We start from the raw sequence: 23,788 nt of genomic DNA, 5'->3' as shown, positions 1-23,788 counted from the left end.
CCTCTGCAAGCACGCTGTTCTACTTTTGTTAATGCAAACTCTTTCCCCCTCCAAGCTGCCCCTCCCTTTTCTTTCTTCAAAAAAGGGAAAAAAAGAAACCCCTTCATCCTAGCAGCAGCGGCTTGGGTTCGTAAGGTGAAAATAGTTCGGAAGAAGAGGCAAAAAAATCTTAAAACACCAGGTTTGTATCTCGAAAAGTTCGTTAGAAGAGGCGTTCGTAAGATGAGGTACCACTGTACATTAAACTACATCAGACTGAGTTGAAAAGTCACGCAAAGACGTTAACCTACGGTTAACCCATTCCTTCTCAAATACTGGAACGCGCCAGCCTGGGGGAGCACAGAGCAATGCCAGGGAGGCGCATGGGACCCCGGGGAACACGCATGGTCCCTCTCAATTGATTTCCCAGGATGGGGAATATTTTCCCAGTTGCACACTGCTCCGAGCCCGGAAGAGAAGGCAGCAAGGCGGAGTGGAGCGACTGCGTGAGTTCCAGTTGTTCTTGGCGGGTACCACAGTAGCCGTGGACGGTGTGGCAAACCAGCTGCTGGACAAGGAGGAGCATCCCCTGCAGCTGGGCGAAAGCTTCAAACGGCACCCTAAATCCTCCTTTCCACACCATTCGCCGTGAGTGCTCGGCAGAGGCGGCGCTTACGGGCCAGGCCAGTGACCCAAAAATGTTGCAGTATGGCATAAATGTTAGAATAGGATTTATATCTGGACCTCTAGCATAAAAACACTCTGATTACCCTGAATCTATTATAAGCCAGGATAGGACAGCACTAACTTGCCTAGTCTGTATTCCTGGTAATTACTGGTGAAGGGAAACGAAAGGGCTCAATAAACATCTCACTGAAAAACAAAGTTTACATCACTCCGGACAGGACGTGATACGATCAAAGGGGGAGATTTACATTGCCTGAAGCAGCTCACATTAGAGAACCATCTTTCAGCTGTGGCGAGGAGGGCGTTTCCCCAGGTTCGCCTGGTGCACCAGTTGCGGCCCGATCTGGACCGGGACTCACTGCTCACAGTCACTCATGCCCTCATCACCTCGAGGCTCGAATACTGTAACGCTCTCTACATGGGGCTACCTTTGAAAAGTGTTCAGAAACTTCAGATCATGCAAAATGCAGCTGCGAGAGCAATCATGGGCTTCCCAAGGCATGCCCATGTTACACCAACACTCCGCAGTCTGCATTGGTTGCCGATCAATTTCCGGTCACAATTCAAAGTGTTGGTTATGACCTATAAAGCCCTTCATGGCATCGGACCGGAATATCTCCGGGACAGCCTTCTGCCGCACAAATCCCAGCGACCGGTTAGGTCCCACAGAGTTGGCCTTCTCCGGGTCCCATCGACTAAACAATGTCATTTGGCGGGACCCAGGAGAAGAGCCTTTTCTGTGGCGGCCCCGACCCTCTGGAACCAGCTGCCCCCAGATATCAGAGTTGCCCCCACCCTCCTTGCCTTTCGCAAGCTCCTTAAAACCCACCTCTGTCGTCAGGCATGGGGGAACTGAAATTTTTTCCCTTCCCCCTAGGCTTATAGAATTTATACATGGTATGCTTGTATGTATGAGTGGTCTTTTAAATTGGGGGTTTTTTAGATTATTTTTTAATATTAGATTTGTTACATTGTTTACTTTGTTGTTGTTAGCCGCCCTGAGTCTTCGGAGAGGGGCGGCATACAAATCTAATAAATAAATAAAATAAATAAATAAATACACAGGACGAGAGGGTGATTAAGGAAGATTAGATGTGATTAAGGCAGAAGGCTTCAGAGAAATTAGGTGTGAGAAACATCTGCTCTGAGGAAGTGTTTCTAGGAAATTGGTTTGTGATATCTGGGGGAAAAGGAAGAACTCAAAAGATATGTTTGAAGTTACGTTATTGGATGTATCACTTGACATGTACGTGTAATTATCCCCATTTTGCTTATGCTCCCAAATAAAAAGAGGTACATGTTTCAAGTTTCAAGTTTTATTGGCTTTATATGCCGCCCTTCTCCGAAAACTCGGGGCGGCTAACAACAATCATAAAATCCAATACTAAAAGCAAATTTAAAACCCCTTAATATATAAAAACCAAACATACATACAAGCATACCATATATACAGTTGTGACGGCCTAGGGGGAGAAAAAGTCTTCATTCCCCCATGCCTGGTGGCAGAGGTGGGTTTTTAAGTAGCTTACGAAAGGCAAGGAGGGTGGGGGCAATTCTGATCTCTGGGGGGAGCTGGTTCCAGAGGGTCGGGGCCGCCACAGAGAAGGCTCTTCCCCTGGGTCCCGCCAAACGGCATTGTTTAGTTGACGGGACCCGGAGAAGGCCCACTCTGTGGGACCTAACTGGTCGCTGGGATTCGTGCGGCAGAAGGCGGTCCCTGAGATAATCTGGTCCGGTGCCATGAAGGGCTTTATAGGTCATAACCAACACTTTGAATTGTGACCGGAAACTGATCGGCAACCAATGCAGACTGTGTCACTTCACCCAGAGAGAGAATGTGTCCAAGTCTTCTTTCTAGGATTCGCGTGCGTGAGTGACCCCACACGGCTGGGTTGCACTTAGCCCCTTTTGAAGACATTGTCTTCATCAGGGACTTTGACAGCATCCACACAAAAACATCGGCTTGATTTATTATTTATTTATTTATTTATTTATTTATTTATTTATTACTTAGATTTGTATGCCGCCCCTCTCCGAAGACTCGGGGCAGCTCACAACATGTAGAAACAAATCATAAGCAATCAGACAAATTTAAAATATTTAACTATTTAAAAACCCCGTATGCTAGCAGACACACACACAGACATACCATGCATAAATTAAACGTGCCCAGGGGGAGATGTTTCAGTTCCCCCATGCCTGATGGCAAATGTGGGTTTTAAGGAGTTTACGGAAGGCAGGAAGAGTAGGGGCAGTTCTAATCTCCGGGGGGAGTTGGTTCCAGAGGGCCGGTGCCACCACAGAGAAGGCTCTTCCCCTGGGGCCCGCCAACCGACATTGTTTAGTTGACGGGACCCGGAGAAGGCCCACTCTGTGGGACCTAATCGGTCGCTGGGATTCGTGCGGCAGGAGGCGGTCTCGGAGATATTCTGGTCCGATGCCATGAAGGGCTTTAAAGGTCATAACCAACACTTTGAATTGTGACCGGAAATTGATCGGCAGCCAATGCAGACTGCGGAGTGATGGTGAAACATGGGCATACCTAGGTAGGCCCATGACTGCTCTCGCAGCTGCATTTTGCACGATCTGATGCACGATTGATGAAGCTGGCCTGGCCCCGTGTCAAAAGAGGGACCTAACCACGGTAGCCTGTGCCTGCCTAACCGAAAACAGGCTCCCCTCAATTCAATGTGACTTACTCCCACTGGGTAGAGTAAGTGGGTAGAGCAGACTTCCCCAGCCAATAGTTGGCTTGCAGCTTATAGTAAGTAAAATAATAAATATTAAAATTCCATTGGGGCCCAAATCGGAGAATTGGGGGGGTGGGGGGTAGCAAAATGTGTAACAGAACTGAAAATGGTCATAAGTGGAGGATTAACAAGCAGGGTGGATGCAAAAGCAGGAAGGAGAAATGAAGGTTCCCACGCTTACCTGGAGACAATCTGGATTCTGAGCTGCAAATTCTTTCCACTCCTGCAAACTGCAGTGTTTGTGGATGGCTGTGAAGAGAGAGAACTGGGGAAGGGGGGGGGGGAGAAACAGCATGGGAAGAATAAAGTGAGCAGTTGAGACACCCACCCAGCTAGAAAGCGGCCGAACATTGAGTTCAAGTCCCACCCGAGGTAACCGAGTGATGCTGGGCCAGTCCCTGACTCTCGGCTCTGCCCACTTCACATGGGCTGATGCTATAGCGGAAAATAGGAGGAGGAAAGTGTGATAGACACGTTTGCTGCCTGGATTTATTTAAAAAAGGAAGAGAGGAGAGAGAGAGAGAAAAAAAAGGAAAGGAGAGAAAGAAAGATGAAGGGAAGAAAGAAAGAAAGAAAGATGAAGGGAAGAAAGAAAGGAAGGAAGGTAAGAAGAAAGGAAGGAAACAAAGAAAGAGGGATGGAAGGAAGGAAGGAAACAGAAAGAAAAAGGAAAAAGGAAAAGAAATGAAGGAGGGAAGGAAAGGAGAGAGCAAGAAAGAGGAAAGAAAAGGAGGAAAGGAGAAAAGGAGAAAGAAAAATGAGAGAAGGAGGGAAGGAACAGAAAAGGAAAAGGAATGGAAGGAGAAAGAGAGAGGAGGGAAGGAAGGACAGAAGGAAAGAAAGAAAAAGAAACAAAAAAGATGAGAGCAAAGGAACAGAAAGGAGGGAAGTAAAGGAAGGAAGGAGAAAGAATAAAAGAATTGAAGGAACAGAGAAGAACAACATGTGAAGAAGAGGAAGGAGGGACAAAGAGAGAAGGAGAGAGGGAAGGAACAGAGAAGGAGGGAAGAGAGAAGAAAGGAAGGAGAAAGGAAAGAAAGGAAAGAGGAAAGAAAAGGCAGGGCTTCTAGCCAAATTCTGTAAGTCAGCGATAAGAAAACCTACTACAATCTAGTAATTATTTGCTGTATTTATTCCTGGGACTCTGACCAGCTGCTGAGACCACTCTGATTGTAGAGCGGTGAAGTTTTTGCTAGCAATTAACTTCTTTGCGAAAAGACTCAACTGCATAAGACTTTTGTACATAGTAAAACTTTTATTTGTTAATCCAGGGGTCTGCATCTGATTCTTGGGGGGGAGGGGCTTGGTGCTGGGACAGAACAGAAAGGCAGGCAGGCAGATATTATAGCTGGGTTTTTGGGGAAATCATACCTTGCACAAAGCCTTGGCCATCTCAAAGGTCCCCACCGTGTCCATGTTGGCCGCGATGATGGGTATCCCCGTGTAGGTCTGCTTGGAGTTACGGAAGGTGAAGGACCTCATGAGATCCACCTAGAAAGAGACAAAAATGGGCCCAAATCCAGACCCAAAATGTAATTCCCCAAAACTTTGAAAGTTGATTCTCCCAACCTTGGTTCCATTTGACCTCTGCCTTGACTTTAAGCCACCAGGAATGACAGCTAGTCAATCCCCCATCACCCCTCTTCTGCAGGCCACCAGGAGGAGAAACGTCCCAACCTCATGACATTTAACTCTATTTTCTCTATTTATGACATTTTCTTGCTCTATTTTACATTTACATTTGCAATGGTCAGACTAGAGTTTCGGTATATTTTTGCCAATCTTGTTGGGGCCAAGTGCCACCAATAGAACATTTTACAGTAACTTTCTTTGCATGCCATTGGTGTTGTTAATTTAATATTTAGTCCAAATTTGCTCCCAATCCACCAGGTGTATATTATGTCTGACATTTTTTGCCCATGCAATCATCAGCCCATGTGTAATATATAATATTACATACTATATACTTATATACTATATAAGTATCCCAGCAGCCAATTAAGTCCCAGAGTCGGCCTTCTCCAGGTCCCGCCGGCCATACAATGTCATCTGGTGGGACCAAGGAGAAGGTCTTCTCTGTGGCGGCCCTGGCCCTCTGGAACAAACTCCCCCCAGAGATACGTTCCTCTTAGTCTTTCGTAAAGCTCTGAAAACCCACCTCTGCCAGCAGGCACGGGGGGCATGAGCACTGAGATTGTCTCCAGCCTATAGTATGAATGATTGAATCTGATGAGTGTGTATGTCTGTATATGGGGTTTTAACATTTTTAGTAATCTATATCAGTCTTTTAAATTAGATTTCTTTTATGCATTATTGTATTTATGATATTGTATGCCACCCTGAGTCACTGTGGGAAGAGCGGCATAGAAATCTAATTAATAAATTAATAAATAAAGTATTGATATTAATGTATATATTTGTTTTCGTAGATGTTACCTAATGTGTGTATATGTGTGTGTGTGTATGTATGTATGTATGTATGTATGTATGTATGTATGTATGTATGCATGTATGTATATATTGAAGCTGAAGGGATTGGATAATGTAGCCTAGAGGATAATTCTCTGCCTTACAAGGCAAAGGTTGCAGGTTCAAGTCCCAATGGGTATGGCTAGCTGATGAGGCCAAAGTAAGGCCGAAATAGATCTATCCTAGTCTCCCTTAATTTTCAAATTCAGCAAAAAAACAAACAAACATGTGACATATTTATATATATATATGTATATATGTAGATTGTTCTGAGTTCGGGTTTTGCCCTGTGTAATGTTTTGCATGTCTATGCGACGTTTCGGTGAAATCACATTCACCATCTTCAGGCTGGAGTTCCAATCTTTGTGTTGTGTTTACAACAACACAAAGATTGGAACTCCAGCCTGAAGATGGTGAATGTGATTTCACCGAAACGTCGCATAGACATGCAAAACATTACACAGGGCAAAACCCGAACTCAGAACAATCTACATACATATACCCGTGAAAATTTACGAAAACAAATATATATATATATATATATATATATATATATATATATGTATATATATGTATATACAGTGGAACCCCGACATAAGAGCTGCTCTACTTAAGAGCAACTCGAGATAAGAGCTGGGAGGGGAGAGATATTTTTGTTCTACTTACAAGCCCAAATTCGAGATACAAGCGCCAAGGAGCTGTCTCCTGAAGCCAAACGCTAACTTCCGCGTTCGGCTTCAGGAGACAGCTGCGAAGTGGCGCACGTGTTTTAAAAGGTTGCAGCCGGCCTGGGGGGCTCGGGGGGGTGCTTGCAGCTTTCTTTCTTGCTCTTTTTCTTTCTCTCTTTTACCTTCCCTTCCTCTATTTCTTCTTTTCTTTCTCCTTCCCACCTTCTTCCCTCCCTCCCTCCTTTCACTCATTCCTCTCTTACTCTCCCCTTTCATAAGTTTCCTTGCTTCCTTCCTCTGTTCCTGTCCCTTCCCCCTTTATTTCTTTCTTTCTTGCTTGCTTGCTTTCTTTCTTGCTCTTTTTCTTTCTCTCTTTTACCTTCCCTTCCTCTATTTCTTCTTTTCTTTCTCCTTCCCACCTTCTTCCCTCCCTCCCTCCCTTCACTCATTCCTCTCTTACTCTCCCCTTTCATAAGTTTCCTTGCTTCCTTCCTCTGTTCCTGTCCCTTCCCTCTTTCCTTCCTTCCTTCCTTCCCACCCTCCGTCCATTCATTCACCCATTCCTCTCTTGATCGCTTAAAGCCGGTCCCTGGTGCAAAAAGGGTTGGGGACCTCTGTCCTACAGGATTGGGTGGCAGAGAAGTTGAACATATGTAAATTTAAAAGTTTAAGAAAGTTTACAAGTTAAGTGAAAGAAACTTCATTATTCATTTATATGTACATGTACATTTCTTCATTAAAAACATGTCTTTCTGCATAATTTAGACTAACTTTGTGAGTTTTTTGAGGGCTGGAACCAATTAAAATTATTTACATTAATTCCTATGGGGAAAAGTCGTTCGAGATAAGAGCTGCTCGACTTAAGAGCCCAGGTCTGGAACGAATTAAACTCGTATCTCGAGGTACCACTGTATATATATATATATATGTTTGTTTTCGTAGATTTATATATGTATAAATATATAAATATATATACATTTATATATATATTTCGTAGATATATATATATATGTAGATTGTTCTGAGTTCGGGTTTTGCCCCGTGTAATATTTTGAGTGTCTATGCGACGTTTCGGTGAAATCACATTCACCATCATCAGGCTGAAGTTATAAGCTTCGTGCTGCTGTAGATATAGTTTGTTTGCAACTGCCATTTGTTCCTTATAAATAGTGGTGGGGGTGGAGATTTGGTTTGAATGGAGCAAGTAGATTGGGTGGCTGTGTTTTAATGATTTGATATGGATGTGGAAAATATGAAGATTAAAAAAAATAAAAAAACTCAGATCACACATTTTTTGAATAGTTTTTATCTCAGAACTATAATTGCAATTAACAATGAACTAAAGGATTCCCATCAGTGAGCTATTAGGACAGCATTACTTAGTCTGTTGGGCAGATGTTTGGATGTGGATTTATGGCAGATGAGAGTGTGTTTTTGGGATTGTTATGTGTGCTTGTTCTGATCATTGGGAATTCTGTGAATGGGTATACTGCATATATTACATACAATGACAATAAAGTATTTTTTTTTAACTTTTATTTAATACGCATTCTTTTTGTTTCTACTTGCTATAATACACTCGTACTCATCCAAGAATTTGTTTCCTTCATCCACCCTGCCAAACACAGCACAATTTTTCAGGGAGAGAAAAACGCTAAGTAATCTTGCATTTCTCTGACTTTTAAAACCAGAGGTGTACATTTATTTATTTTTTATTCTGCACATATAGTTATCTCAATTATTGTTATAATGGCTGCCTTGTCATCGGCAGGGAGAAGGGATTTTTTTAAAAATTCCTTTTACCTCGCTCCGGGATTTGAGTGTACTTCTTTTTGGTCTCAGTAGGACATCCTTGAAGTCTAATTTGATGTCATTATCTATGTGGGGCATTTTGGATTCCTGTAAAATAAAAAAAAATAAAAAGCAAAACCTCTGGAATTCTGGAACAGCAGAGGCGAAACTCAAACCTTTTCTTCTCTAAACCTTTTTTCCTGACAGAATAATCAGCAGAACAAATCTCCTCTCTTTCTTTCTTTCTCTTCTTCTTTTTTATTCTATTGTTAAAAGTTCTCCGATGCAAATTATTTTCCATTGGCCATCCCTTGCTTTTTCAAAAGGCAACTGGACTTTGTATTTTTCAAGGTATTTTTCCTACAAAATATTTTGCTTCTCCTCCAAGCTTCTTCTTCAGTTCTGACCCAATGGTGGAGGGTGGAAGTCATCTGGTCGTTAGCATGGAACACAGTGGGGTAACAAAAATGGAGCTCTACCCCAGAGCACCCAATTTGCACTGAAAGATGTTGAAAGGCATCCTGCATAAGCCACGCCCATAGTGCGGTAGTAAACATTTTGATAGCTCTTCGCTACGACCAGGTTACTAATTTATCAATTTTAATTATTCACTTAACAACCGCGGCAAGAAAGGTAATTGAAACAGAGCAAATGTTTTGCTTAATCAACAGAACTTTTGGGCTCAATAGTGGTCATAAATTGAGGACTACCTGAAATGGGTATGGAATAAGAAGTGAAAAACAAAAGTCAAGTTGCCTTTTGAAAAAAAGACCTTTGGGGCAAATATCACCTGGATGTGTAACTCAAAGTGGTTAATGATCATTTTCCAATTACACTTTTAACGTTGTGATATTTTCAGCTCTCTTACTCTGGGTGAGTTCTGTTGCCTTCAGGAACGAAAAGTTGCTACCAATAAATGTTTATAACCGCCTTGTCACCATTTTCCTCCACTTCTCCCTGGCCATTCCCGTCATTCTGAAGAAAATAAATTAATTAATAAAATTGAATCGCATTTCAATAGTCCAACTTTATCTCAAGTGAATCTCTCCTTCCCCTAACCCAGTGGTTCTCAATCTTTCTAATGTCACGACCCCTTAATACAGTTCCTCATGTTGTGGTGACCCCCAACCATAAGTCTAGCACCAATTCTCCTAACAGAGCTTGCAGCTGATTGGCAGGAAAGTCAGAGGAACACTCACTGTAAATGCCTGATTGGTCGGATTGTAAAAATATGTTCCAAGGCGCCAGAATAGAAACTTTAGTTGCTAACGCCATGGGAAATTTGTCTTTTCCCGAGGTCTTAGGCGACCCCCGTGAAATGGTTGTTCGACCCTCAAAGGGGACTCCCAGGTTAAGAAGCACGGCCCTAAACCCTTTTATCATCCTAATCTCCAATTTCTCCAAACCACCATTATTTCAACGCACACAAGTCACCAGACAGATTCTTGAAAACTCCCGCTGCCTGTCATGCTAAGGCTACCTCTGCCCATGCTAAGAGTTCCACAGGGCCCAATCGCTTCATCCCAAACCAGGAAGCTTCAGATCCACCTCTGAAGATGGGCTTGGACCACTCTTTGTTACAGTTCTTTCATGTTAGGGATGGATGCCTTGGTTGGCTTGCACTTTACCTCTCTTATCTGGAGGGACTACAATTCCCACGCGCCTCAGCCAGCAACTGCCCTAAACACTTTGATCATGCTAATCTCCAATCTCTCCAAACCACCATTACTTCAATGCACACAAGTCACCAGGTACAGTTTCTTGAAATTGTAATTGTAGTCCTAGCCCAGCTGGAGGGCATGAGATTGGGGAATGCCAGGTTAGCCCAAACAATTGTTTTACCAATCTTGGACAATTTAAGATTTGTGACTTCAACTCCCAGAATTCCCCAGCCAGCTATGCTGACTGGGGAATTCTGGGAGTCGAAGTCCACCCATTTTCAAGTTGCAAAATTGGGGAACACTGGCTTAAAGGATGCTAAATTTGCACCCCAATTTAGAATCCCCGGATTGGTATCTCAAAGATGGCATCACATCCCATGTGACCAATTTTTATGGGTGCGGCGGAGTCTATAGGGGGTGCACAAACCGCACTTCCGGTTCCCCGTTTTTCGCTTTCGGTCCGCTTCCGGTCTTTTGGGGCTCCCAGAGGGGAGAAAAAAACGAGCGACTCCGATCCGCTTTCAGCTTCCAAGGTCTCCGCTAAGCCCCTCGAATCTGGCAGCAGTTCTCTGTTAATGGAGGAGCAATGCCTCATGGGAAACGTAGTTCGCATCCCAAGCGCCTACAAAGCCCACAAGGGTTGTTAAAACTACATCTCCCGTAAGGGAGCGCGCTTAAACGGGATGACGTCAGTCGCAGAGGCAAACGGTAACCAGTTAACTGCAGAAGAAAAACTACAACTCCCTGAGGTCAAAGCGTCTCAGCTTTGTCTCCGAGCGGCCATGCTTGTTTGTTTTTTTAAGCGGTAGAACAAAGCTTTCAATAATTCTACAATTATTAATTCTGATTTCTAATAATTATTCATTATTATTAAAAAATGGAATTATAGTTCCTTCCTTCACGCTATCGGCGGTCTCTTATTTATTTATTTATTTATTAGATTTGTATGTCTCTTTCTTTTAAGCAGCCTATCAAAAAGAAGAGCCGTGACGGATTCGCAGGGTATGGTGGGAAATTGAGTCATCCGCTCCATTTTTAATCCCAGCGACCCTAGCGGGGAAAAAAAAAGTCAGCGTCTCCCATAACGCGACAGCGGCGGAAAGATAAGAAAGCTTGTCTCCTGGCTTTGCGTGAAGACCAAGAGACGGAAATGACGTCACAGACGAGCGGAAACAATCCTTAGGGAGCCAGGCGCCTTGCGAAAAAGCCAGTTCCGCTTCCGAGGTCGGAGGTTGGGCGGCAGCTGAGGTACTGAGCCGGGTGGGCGAGCGAGCGAGCGAGCGAAGCGGCCACGATGCTGATCAAAGTGAAGGTGAGGCGGGGGCAGGCTCCGACGGAAGGAGAGCCACTAACGGGGGCCCCTTCCACGTTCGCTGAGACAAGCATCCTTTAGGAGAGCCAGCCGCGGTGCATTATGGGCGGCTCTGAGGCGCCGGCAGGCAGAAGCCCAACCGGTGGAGCTTTTTCTATTTTTTTATTTTCTTTCCTTTCAGCCGCCAGCGCTCCATCCCATGAAGGTCGGCCTTCTATAGGGGCCTCCCTGGTTGCTGGAATCCTCGTACAAAAGAGGTTGTGTCAGGGGACACACAGTCCCCACAAAAAGACCCCACAACCCCAGCGATGTAGCCTCCTTCGGTCAAAGCCCGAGGATATTTATGTTGCTTTTAGGATATTCCTTCACAAATACACACACACAAACAAAGGCTTTACTAATTGGACGACCCAACAGAATGAGTCACCAATGTACAGGGGGTGGACAAAAAAAGGGAAACACCTTGAGAAATCATCAAAATATCTTTTAATATGGTATTGGTCCACCTTTTGCGGCAAATATAGCCTCAGTTCTCCGAGATATTGATCCATACAAATTGTGAATTGTTTCCAAAGGAATTTTAGCTCATTCTTCAGTTAAAGCATCGTCCAGTTCTTTTAGAGAGGATGGTGGTGGAAATCGACTTCTTACTTGAAATTCTAAAATTGACAATAAATGCTCAATAATGTTGAGGTCTGGTGATTGTGGTGACCAGATGAGATGCTGAACTGCATTAGAATGTTCCTTGTGCCATTCTTTAACAATTCTTGCTCTATGAATTGGTGCATTATCATCATGAAAGAGGGCATCCCCCTTTAGAAACAGTTCTTGAACCATGGGATGAATTTGGCCAGCCAAAATTCCTAAATAGTGATGGCTGTTAATTCTTCCATGAAGGGAAATCATTGACCCAGTGGATTTCCAAGAAATAGCACTTTAGATCATCACTGAACACACACACGTGTTTGACGTTGGGAGAAGGCAGTCTCGATGAAATTATTTTTTTGGCTGTCTCTAAACGTAAACATGGCTGGAGGTCGGAAAAATGGTAAACAATGATTCGTCAGAGAAAATCACATTTTGCCATTGCTCAAGGGACCATTTCTGGTGGTTTCTACACCACTCTAAATGCTTTGAAACATTTGTCTTTGAGAGAAAGAGGTTTTCTAATTGCAGCTCTTCCATGGAATCCAGATTTGTAAAGCTCCCTTCAAACAGTTTTTGAGGAAACTAGGTTCTGTAAATGTTTATTGAGCTCTGCAGTGATTTTAGGAGCTGCGGTCTTGCGATCCGCTCTAACAATTCGCTTGACGGTCTCTCTCAGACAACTTCGACTTTCAACCAGACCTGTGCTTGGCTGAGAACGTTTTCCCTTCTCTTTCAAAAACAGTCATTACTTTTGAGACATTACCTCTTGAAACCCCAAACATTCGGGCACTTTCTGTTACACTAGTGCCTGCCATTCGAGCACCAACAATTTGGCCTCTTTGAAAGTCTGAGAGGTCTGCTATTTCTAGAAGGTTATAACCAATTTCCTTAAATTTCTGTAAAAAACGGTTGTTTAAAAAAACATATAAAATAACGGAATTTTTAAAAAACATTAAAATATGTCAAGTTTTGATTGATTTGAACATGTTCAAACATGATGCCAAAAAGTCAAGTGTTTCTGTTTTTTTGTCCACCCCCTGTACATTAGTATAGGTAGCCCTCGACTTATGACTGTCATCAATGAGAAGTCAGTTGTGCAAGCCAGTTTGGAGGGGGGAGGTTAAACCACCTTTCTTGCCGCGGTTGTTAAGCCAAGCGCTGCAGCCGTTAAGTCAAGGAACACAGTCGTTGAGTAAATCCGGCTTCCCAATCCCCCATTGACTTTCCTTTGTTGGAAGGTCGCAAAAGGCGAGCCCCGGGACAGTTATAAATGTGAGTCGGTTGCCAAGCATTCTGATGAATATATATATGTATGTGTGTATGTCTACATATATATTTCTGTATACAGTGATCTCTCGGTTAGCGCGGGGGTTACGTTCCAAGACCTCCCGCGCTAACCGATTTCCGCGTTATACTGGATGCGGAAGTAAAAACCACCATCTGCGCTTGTGCGCCATTTTTTTCATGGCCGCACATGCGCAGATGGTGGAGTTTGCGTGTGGGCGGCGGGGAAGACCAAGGGAAGTTTCCTTCAGCCGCCCAACAGCTGATCTGCTCCGCAGCGCGGAAGCAGCGAGGAGCCGAAGATAGGGTAAAGGCAAAGGGGAAACCCCATCTTCGGCTCCTCGCTGCTGCCGCGCTGCGGAGCGGATCAGGTGTTGGGCGGCTGAAGGAACCTTCCCTTGGTCTTCCTGCCGCCCAGGCAAAGGGGAAACTCCAAGATCGCTTGCCGCTTTGCAGCTTGGAGCCTTGCTTCGCCTCCTTCGCTGCAATAGGCAAGCGGCAAGCGATCTTGAGAAAGAGAGAGAAAGGAGGGCGACTTGCCAGTCCACGCCCCCCTGGATGAACAGCCTCGCATGGCCCCAGCGCCGGGCTCCGCTGTTGCCTCCACCCCCATTCGGCTCTGCAGCTGAGAGGCCTTCCCGGCAGAGCCCTCCCCAACAGCTCCCGCTGCCAGCGCAAAAAAGAAAAGAAAAAGAAATCCCCAAAAGAGGCAGGCACAAAGCGGGGGCACAAGGGGAGCTGCCCGGCAGAGGTTGCTTTTTTTCTTCTCGTGGGCAAGTGGAGGGGGGGAGAGAGAAGGGAGGAAGAGAGTGTGAGAGAGGAAGAAAGAGAGAGAGAAATGATAGAAAAAAGGGGAGAAAAAAGAGAAATGAGAAAATGATTGAAGCATAGTGACAGGAAAGAAAGAGAAAGAGACAGAGAAGTGACTCTTGGTGATGACGTATGACGTCATCGGGTGGGAAAAACCATGGTATAGCAAAAAAACTGTGGAGTATTTTTTAATTAATATTTTTTGAAAAACCGCGTTGCAGCGTTTCGCACTAATCGAGACCGTGCTAATCGAGGGATCACTGTATATAAAGGTGTGTGTTGTGTAACATATCATTGCTAATAATGAAAAGGAAGGATGACTCCCCCAAAAATCGTCTTTATGTGTGTTTGTGAGTGTGTGTGTCACATGTTTTTGCTGAATCAGCTAGCCATACGCTCACTGGGATTTGAACATATATATGTGTGTGTGTTGACGTATTCAGGTCTTTACTCATGTAAAATTCAATTTTACATGGGAAAAGACCCAAATACGCCAACAGCTATATACCTATACTTGTGAAAATCTGTCTGCCTATAAGGCAGTAGCTTTAACCTCTAGACCAGTATTTCCCAACCTTGGCAACTTGAAGATATTTGGACTTCAACTCCCAGAATTCTGGCTGGGGAATTCTGGGAGTTGAAGTCCAGATATCTTCAAGTTGCCAAGGTTGGGAAACACTGGTCTAGACTACAATCAACGGAAAAAACATGCATACATACATCAGAAGCCAAATCAAGTACCTCATGATTCTTGACCAATGTATCTTTTTTCTTTTATGTACACTGAGAGCATATGCACCAAAGACAAATTCCATGTGTGTGCTGTCACACTTGGGCAATAAAGAATTCTATCAAATCCAGTCAACATCTGGCTGAATCTAATGAATTAGGTCTGAACATCTGGCTGACTGTCCAACCAACCCCAGCAATAATCTCGCATTTTCCGCCTAAACTTTCACATATAAACTGCTTTAAACTGTGCATTGTTTGTTTATCAAGTTTATTTGCCATCCATCTTAGGGGTCAGGTGACTCTAAGCGGCTTGCTTCCTGTTTTACCGCCTAAAACCCATTGGCTTGTCCAGCCAACTGCTTTCCATCCATCTTGTGAGGGTTCACTCTTATCATGTAGAAGATGGAGGAGTCTGGCCATTTCTAACATCTAATCATACTTTTGATTCCCACTCCCCACCCCTGGCATTTTCTCCCAGGCTCCAGCAAAGGAGAATGAAATTCCCCTCACTTCATCGGTCTTGTTATTTGGTCTTTCTAACTAAATCTCAACTGATTTTATTGTAATGGTTAGGAACTGTGTCTGGAGCATTGAAAGACAGGGAGCATACAGGTTTAATATTGTTATTGTTGTTGTTTCAGTCAACCCTGGTAGTGTATTGTGCTTTCACACCTCTCCCGAGTTCAGATGGACCGCATGTACTTTGTTAGCCTTAAGTATTCATCGCATGATTCATTCAACTCCATATCCTTTGTAATCACTAGAAAAAAATTACTTGCTGACCGAAACTGAAAAGAGGATAATTCTGTTCAAAGGTAAATTCACTCCAGCTCAGATTGCCTTAGGTTTCCCTACATCCAGAGCACTCTTCCAGAAAAAGGAATGAATTGAAGGGTTTAATAAAAATTCATTTCGTGAGGAGAAGGATTGGGGGAGGACATGATAGCAGTCTTCCAATATTTGAGGGGCTGTCACAAAGAAAAAGGACAAATTACTATCCAAAACACCTGAAGGCAGGACAAGAAACAACTGTTGGAAAATAATCAAGGAGAGAAGCAACCTGGAATTAAAGAGAAACTTCTTGACAGTGAGGACAATTAACCAGTGGAACAGCTTGCCACTAGAAGCCGTATTCATCACTGAAGTTTTTTAAGACTGTAAAAAATGGGATAAAACAGTGATGGTGAACCTTTTTTTTCTCGGGTGCCGAAAAAGCAGGCAAGTGCCCACATCCATAATTCAATGCTTGGGGGGAGTGAAAACAGCTTCCCCTGCCTCCCAGAGACCTCTGGAGGCCAGAAACAGCTTGTTTCCCAACTTCTGGTGGGCTCAGTAGGCTCATGTTTTGCCTTCCCCAGGCTCCAAAGGGTTCCCTGATGGCAGGGGAGGGTAAAAGCACTCACACACCCATCTCCCCGGAGGCACTCTGGAAGCCAAAAACACTCCCAGAGCCTCTGTGCTAGCCAAAAATTAGCTGGCCGGCATACACATGCACGTTGGAGCTGAGCTAGGGCAACAGCTCACCTGCCAGCAGATATAACTTTGTGTGGCACCCGTGCCATAGGTTCGCCATCAGTAGTATAGGATCTCCTTGAACGGGGTTGGACTAGAAGACCTCTAAGGCCCCTTCCAATGCTGTTACATTGGATATACTGATTCACCAAGTGAACAACTTTCCTCTTTGAAATTCTGTTCAGATATTTGCATTCAAAGTATTAATAGCCACTAAATCAAAGATGATGAAAAGACAGGCAAAATCTTGAGGCCTCAATCTAATTAATAGCTTGGAGACATAGTCATTTTGTATCTTAATTAGAAGCCTGCTCTTCTGGAAGGCACAGCTGGTAATTAAAAGATGTGAGCTATAAATTGGCTTAAAAAAACCCAAAAAAGCACAAGTACGTTATATGTGGTAGCTCACTTAATAGTAGTAAATGTGAGAGGGACCTTGCAGTCTTAGTGGACAACCATTGAGCCAGCCGTGTGCAGCCACTGCCAGAAAAGCCAACACAGTTCTAGGCTGCAAAATCAAGATCACGTGGATGTTACTACCACTTTACAATGCCTTGGTAAGGGCACACTTGGAAAGCTGCACTCAGTTTTTGTCTCCACGATGTAGAAAAAGATGTTGAGACTCTGCAAAGAAGAGCAACAAAGATGATCAGGGGACTGAAGGCTAAAACATAGGAAGAAAGGTTGCTGGAACTGGATATGTCTAGTTTGATGAAAAGAAGGACCAGGGGAGACAAGATAGCTGTGTTCCAGTATCTCAAGGCTGCCCCAAAGAAGAGAGAGTCAACCTATTCTCCAAAGCTCCAGAAGATAGGACAAGGAATAAATAATGGATGGAAACTAATCAAGGAGAGAAGCAACCTAGAGCTAAAGAGAAATTTCCTGACAGAATGGATAACCTGTGGAACAGCTTGCCTCTGAAAGTTCTGAACGCTCCAACAGTATTATTATTATTATTATCATCATTATTATCATTATCATTATTGTTATTATCAATAATAATAATAATAATAATAATAATAATAATATCTGTATGCCGCCTCTCAATCCTAATCTCGGGGGAGTTGATTCCAGGGGGTTGGGGCCGCCACAGAGAAGGCTCTTCCCCTGGGTCCCGCCAGACAATATTGTTTCGTCAATGGGACCCGGAGAAGGCCAACTCTGTGGGACCTAACTGGTCACTGGGATTCGTGTGACAGAGGGCGGTCCTGGAGATATTCTGGTCCAATGCCATGAAGGGCTTTATAGGTCATAACCAACACTTTGAATTGTGACCGGAAACTGATCGGCAACCAATGCAGACTGCGGAGTGTTGGTGTGACATGGGCATACCTAGGGAAGCCCATGATTGCTCTCGCAGCTGCATTCTGCACGATTAACAGGAAAGTGAACACAAGAACAAGGGGACACAATCTGAGGTTAGTTGGGGGAAAGATCAAAAGCAACATAAGAAAATATTATTTTACTGAAAGTAGTAGATGCTTGGAACAAACTTCCAGCAGACGTGGTTGGTAAATCCACAGTCACTGAATTTAAACATGCCTGGGATAAACATATATCCATCCTAAGATAAAAATACAGGAAATAGTATAAGGACAGACTAGATGGACCATGAGGTCTTTTTCTGCCATCAGTCTTCTATGTTTCTGTTTCTATTTGAAGTTTCCGAACACTTTTCAAAGGTAGCCCCATGTAGAGAGCGTTACAGTAGTCGAGCCTCAAGGAGATGAGGGCATGAGTGACTGAGCAGTGACTCCCGGTCCAGGTAGGGCCGCAACTGGTGCACCAGGCGAACCTGGGCAAACGTCCCCCTCGCCACAGCTGAAAGATGTTTCTCTAATGTGAGCTGTGGATCAAGGAGGACGGCCAAGTAGATGTTTTTAAGAAGAGATTGGACAACCATTTATGTGAAATGGCATAGTAAGGTTTCCTACTTAATCGGGTTGGACTGAAAGACCTCCAAGGTCCCTCCCAACTCTATTATTCCATTCTACTCTACTCTATTCTATTCATTTATTGTTTTCTCTTTACTCTAATTTTCATTCTAAATTCCTAATTCTGTTCCCATTCTACTCTCGCCGGCATGATTTCTTAGTGTGGTGTGCAAATGGGATCTAAACCAGAAATGTTGATAAATGAAATACCATTCTATTTATGCATAAGGTGAATTCCTCACAAATGCAAAGTTAGCAGTTCCATTCCCATCTCCTCTTTAGAATTGAATCTGAGTGGGATTCTGTGGAGGGAGTGCTCCGTGCTGGTTTGATGAACCTTATTTGTTTTGTTCCCCTCCCCCTTTCTTTGCAGACACTGACCGGGAAAGAGATAGAGATTGATATCGAACCAACTGACAAGGTATCCGCCCTCAAAAGAACGGGGTGGGTTTTGATCTTGCTGACTATCCTTGTTTATATATTTATTAGATTTGTATGCCGCCCATCTCCGTAGACTTGGGGCGGCTCACAACAAGAATAAAACAATTCAAGACAAATCTAATAATTTAAAAACATTTTTAAAAACCCATTATTAAAGCAGACATACACACAAACATGCCATGCATGAATTGTATAGGCCCGGGGGAGATGTCTCAATTCCCCCATGCCTGACGGCAGAGGTGGGTTTTAAGGAGTTTGCAAAAGGCAAGGAAGGTGGGGGAAGTTCTAATCTCCGGGGGGAGCTGGTTCCATAGGGCCGGGGCCGCCACAGAGAAGGCTCTTCCCTTGGGTCCCGCCTGACGGCATTGTTTAGTCGACGAGACCCGGAGAAGACCAACTCTGTGGGACCTAACCAGTCGCTGGGATTCGTGCGGCAGAAGGCGGGTCTTCTCCGGGTCCCGTCAACTAAACAATGTCGTTTGGCGGGACCCAGGGGAAGAGCCTTCTCTGTGGCGGCCCTGGCCCTCTGGAACCAACTCCCCCCAGAGATTAGAATTGCCCCCACCCTCCTTGCCTTTCATAAGCTACTTAAAACCCACCTTTGCCGCCAGGCATGGGGGAACTGAGATTCCCTTTCCCCCTAGGCCTTTACAATTTTATGCATGGTATGTTTGTTTGTATGTACGTTCGATTTTTTATATTAAGGGGTTTTTAATCGTTTTTAGTATTGGATTATTATTGTACGCTATTTTATGATTGTTGTTAGCCGCCCCGAGTCTTCGGAGAGGGGCGGCATATAAATCCAATAAATAAATAAATTTTGCTTCCTGCACCTGTGCAGGTAGCAAAATCTTGCACAGAGACGCACGTTCTGGGAGGTCTTTTGCTTCTATGCATGCATTCCTAGCACAGGTGCAGGAAGAAAGATTGCACTCAAACCCGTGCTTGTGCGTCAGAGCCGCAGTATTGCGCACAATTAGCCATACTGGCCTAGGAACCCACTATCGCCAGCCAGCATGTTACAGAAGCTTTGTGAGTTTCAAAACTTTGCGAATTTGGCCTTTATGGTCTTCCCAAGTTATGAGTCAAACATCTAAAACTGTTTTTTTCCCCCCCAAACTTGGTCACTTGAAGATAAGGGGCTAACTAGCTGGGGGATTCTGGGAATTGAAGTCTGCCCAACTTTAACGTTAACAACAAACACTGGTCTAAAACCATCTGGTGTTGCTCGTTCCCTCCCTTCCAACAGGTGGAGGTAAAGAGCTGGCCTATGGGGAAATTGACCTTACTCTCTTTTTGTCCCTTTCTCTGCTATTCGTTCTTTTAGGTGGAAAGAATAAAAGAGCGGGTGGAAGAAAAGGAAGGCATCCCACCTCAACAGCAGCGACTCATCTACAGCGGCAAGCAGATGTGAGTTTCAACCGGGGGGGGAGGAGAGTAAGTGTGTCACGCCAGCATAATTTTTTTTCTGATTTATCATGAAAAAAATTGCGGGGGGTCGGGGAGGCTATCTGGACCGGGAGTCACTGCTCACAGTCACTCATGCCCTCATCACCTCGAGGGCTCGACTACTGTAACGCTCTCTACATGGGGCTACCTTTGAAAAGTGTTCGGAAACTTCAGATTGTGCAGAATGCAGCTGTGAGAGCTATCATGGGCTTCCCAAGCTATGCCCATGTTACATCAACACTCCGCAGTCTGCATTGGTTGCCGATCAGTTTCCGGTCACAATTCAAAGTGTTGGTTATGACCTATAAAGCCCTTCATGGCACCGGACCAGATTACCTCAGGGACCACCTTCTGCCGCACGAATCCCAGCGACCAGTTAGGTCCCACAGAGTGGGTCTTCTCCGGGTCCCGTCAACTAAACAATGCCGTTTGGCGGGACCCAGGGGAAGAGCCTTCTCTGTGGCGGCCCCGACCCTCTGGAACCAGCTCCCCCCAGAGATTAGAACTGCCCCCACCCTCCTCGCCTTTCGTAAACTCCTTAAAACCCACCTTTGCTGTCAGGCATGGGGGAACTGAGATATCTCCCCGGGCCTATACAGTTATGTATGGTATGCTTGTATGTATGTTTGCTTTTAATAATGGGGTTTTTAGTGTTTTTTAAATTATTAGATTGGTTATATATTGTTTATTATTGCTGTGAGCCGCCCCAAGTCTACGGAGAGGGGCGGCATACAAATCTAATAAATAAATAAATAAATAAACAAACAAACAGAAGCAAACTGAGAATGCTTTGAAAAGCAAGGAATTGCTGTTCACAGCCTTCCCTGCAAAGGGGCAAAGTCGTTGGTCAAGCCAGCAGGAAATTGGAAGTCATTATCACACGAGGTCCTCACTTAATGCCCAGCTTTACAACCACATTACTTAGTGCCAATTCCAGTCATAAAGCAAGGACTGTCTGTAATTTGAGCCTGCTGAGGCTGGGGTGACAAGTCCCAAATTGATTAATTGCGTGAAAACCATTGGCTTGTTTTATTAGCCAGCCAAGAAAACTATCCGTTCCTCCTTTACATATCATAATTTCCTCTAATCAACTACATTTTAACAAAACCAGGGTGTGGGGTGTAGTTTTGAGCAACTGAATGGAGCAAGCAGAGTGGGGTTTTTTAATGGCAGGATGCCCTTCCTGTCACCAATGCTGAGTTTTGTTCAGCAGATACATTCTCATTACGCCCAGAGAGAGAAATGTTTGCCTCTACCTAGGATCGAACTCATACCCTCCTGATTGTGAGGTGAGAGCTCCGCCTATGGACCTACCACACCACCTCCAAGTTGAACATAATCATGCGTTGTTGAAATCAATCCTTCCCCAAATTCTGCACGTGCTCCTCCTCAGAGTCCCTCTTTTATTTTTTTTTAAGCCTTAAAAAAGTTTTGGATTTTTTTGACTCCCCTTCTTCCTTCAGCAGTGACTGTCCTCCTCCTCCTCCTCTTCTTCCTCCTCCTCCTCCCACCCAAATTCCCAGCTTTTATTTCTTTCCTAATGGGTTTGCACACATTATTTGCTTTTACATTGATTCCTATGGGAAAAATGGCTTCTACTTAAGAACAATTCTACTTAAGAACCTGGTCACGGAAGGAATTAAGTTCTTAAATAGAGGTACCACTGTATATCAGTTGAACAGAATTCCACAGTGGTGACAGGACGAGCATCTGGCCAGTAAATTATTGTTGTTGTTGTTGTTGTTGTTATTATTATTATGTTAATACAACACAGCAAACGAGATCACTATGCTGGATTCGTATTTCATCACCAGTCGGGCGCCAAGCACCTAGGACTGCGTGATGTAGCGGCGAATTATGTTTGCCGATCCCAGTAAAGCGACCTTTTGCAATTGACAGATGGAGATTTAGTCAATTCCGATGGTTTTCAAATGTCCGCTGAGATCTTCTGGCACTGCGCCCAGCGTGCCAAGTACCAGTGGGACCACTTTCACGGGCTTATGCCAGAGTCGTTGCACCTTGGTTTTTAGATCTTCGTATTTCACTAATTTCTCTAGCTGCTTCTCCTCAATTCTGCTGTCTCCTGGGATTGCGATGTCGATGATCCATACTTTCTTTTTCTCCACAATCAGGATGTCTGGTGTGTTATGCTTCAGAATTCGGTCAGTTGGAAGTCCCACAGTAGTTTTGCTTGCTCATTTTCGACCACTTTTTCGGGCTTATGATCCCACCAGTTCTTTGCCACTGGTAAATGGTAGTTCCGGCACAAGTTCCAGTGGATCATCTGTGCCACAGCATCATGTCTATGCTTGTAGTCAGTCTGTGCGATCTTTTTGCAGCAGCTGAGTATGTGATCGATTGTTTCCTCTGTCTCTTTACAGAGTCTGCACTTTGGATCATCTGTTGATTTTTCAATTCTGGCTTTGACGGCATTTGTTCTAATGGCCTGTTCTTGTGCCGCCAGTATTAGTCCTTCTGTCTCCATTTTGAGTGTTCCACTTGTAAGCCATGACCAGGTCCTTTCTTTATCCACTTTGCCTTCAATCTTCTCCAAGAACTGGCCATGCAATGCTTTGTTCCGCCAACTGTCCATACGACATTATTATTATTATTATTATTATTATTATTATTATTATTACTACTACTACTAATAATAATAATAATAATAATAATTAGATTTGTATGCCACCCCTCTCCGCAGACTCAGGGCGGCTCACAGCAATAATAAAACAATGTAAGACAAATCTAATAATTAAACAGTAAAAAAATAAAACCTTATTAAAAAGCAAAAACATACATACAAACATACCAGTCATAAACTGTGTAGGCCCGGGGGAGATACCCTGCTAGCTCCACTCAGTTCCCTGGACTCCACCCCACAAGGGAATACAGGGTCGCTAAAAGAAGATGAATGATATATGTGTACGGAATTGGCACCCTTCTTCCAAAATTGGGGTTCACTCCTTGCTTTTGTCTCTTCTACACTCTCCCCCCCCCCCCCTTTTTGCAGGAACGATGAGAAAACGGCCGCCGACTACAAGATCCAAGGCGGCTCCGTCCTTCACTTGGTCCTAGCCCTGCGTGGAGGTCTGCGATGATGGCGCCCCCGGACACACCGCCTCCCCCTTTCCCCAAAGCCCCCGGAAATGTGGGTGAGCCTGACCCTCCCCTCGAGGAGTTGTGGGTGGCCCGTCAGGTTTGAGCGCATCCCACCCCTTTTCCATTTCTCCCGAATCCCAGGAAGTTGCCGCCTGTCACCACCACCTCCTTGGATGTCTGTTTCTTTGCAAGCTGTCATTGCAGAGGTTGTGGGGGGTGGGTTGTATTTTAGGGGAACGGGGTGCAGCCTCCCAGTCTCGCTGCATGTGGATAAGGCTCCGCCTGCTGGGTTTCCCTGCCCGGGTCCCAAACTCACTCTCCCCATCATCCCTGTCATTTTGTGGCTAATAAATGTTCAATAAACGTTTCACAACTGCCATAGCGTCTTTTTGTGTTTCTTGGGCTCTGGAGGGTTTCCTCAGAGGGGTAGGGGTGTCTTGATTTTGGTGGACTCCACATTTATTTATTTATTTTAATTAATTAATTAATTAATTAGTTACATTTGTATGCCACCCCTCTTCGAGCGGCTCACAACAGTAATAAAAACAATATAGCAGTGGAA

General features: G+C 44.3%; 2 protein-coding genes across 5 annotated transcripts in view; one reads left to right on the top strand and one right to left on the bottom strand.

The window, feature by feature from the left end:
- Nucleotides 1-10,645, bottom strand: part of GMPR2 (guanosine monophosphate reductase 2) — a 21,601-nt gene extending 10,956 nt beyond the window's left edge. Inside the window, exons 1-5 of one of the 4 annotated variants that reach the window (XM_070729776.1) lie at nt 10,433-10,576; nt 9,213-9,319; nt 8,357-8,452; nt 4,788-4,907; nt 3,598-3,681 (exon numbers count right to left, since the gene is read on the bottom strand). In XM_070729776.1, the coding sequence (XP_070585877.1) occupies nt 3,598-3,681; nt 4,788-4,907; nt 8,357-8,443 (291 nt within the window). In that variant the 5' untranslated portion in view covers nt 8,444-8,452; nt 9,213-9,319; nt 10,433-10,576. Of the gene's footprint in view, nt 1-3,597; nt 3,682-4,787; nt 4,908-8,356; nt 8,453-9,212; nt 9,320-10,432 lie in introns of all 4 variants that reach the window. The other 3 variants (XM_070729778.1, XM_070729775.1, XM_070729779.1) reach the window with 3 other exon arrangements.
- Nucleotides 10,646-11,207: 562 nt separating this feature from the next.
- On the top strand, nt 11,208-23,603 carry NEDD8 (NEDD8 ubiquitin like modifier). The gene is made up of 4 exons (XM_070726431.1): nt 11,208-11,317; nt 18,611-18,658; nt 20,006-20,088; nt 23,138-23,603. The coding sequence occupies exons 1-4, from the start codon at nt 11,300-11,302 to the stop codon at nt 23,223-23,225; spliced, it is 237 nt and encodes a 78-aa protein (XP_070582532.1). The 5' UTR covers nt 11,208-11,299; the 3' UTR covers nt 23,226-23,603.
- The last annotated feature ends 185 nt before the right edge of the window (nt 23,604-23,788 follow it).

Source organism: Erythrolamprus reginae, chromosome Z (genome assembly GCF_031021105.1).
Source record: "Erythrolamprus reginae isolate rEryReg1 chromosome Z, rEryReg1.hap1, whole genome shotgun sequence".
NCBI classification, from domain to species: Eukaryota; Metazoa; Chordata; class Lepidosauria; order Squamata; family Dipsadidae; genus Erythrolamprus; species Erythrolamprus reginae.
This window is presented reverse-complemented; position numbering and strand designations above follow the sequence as displayed.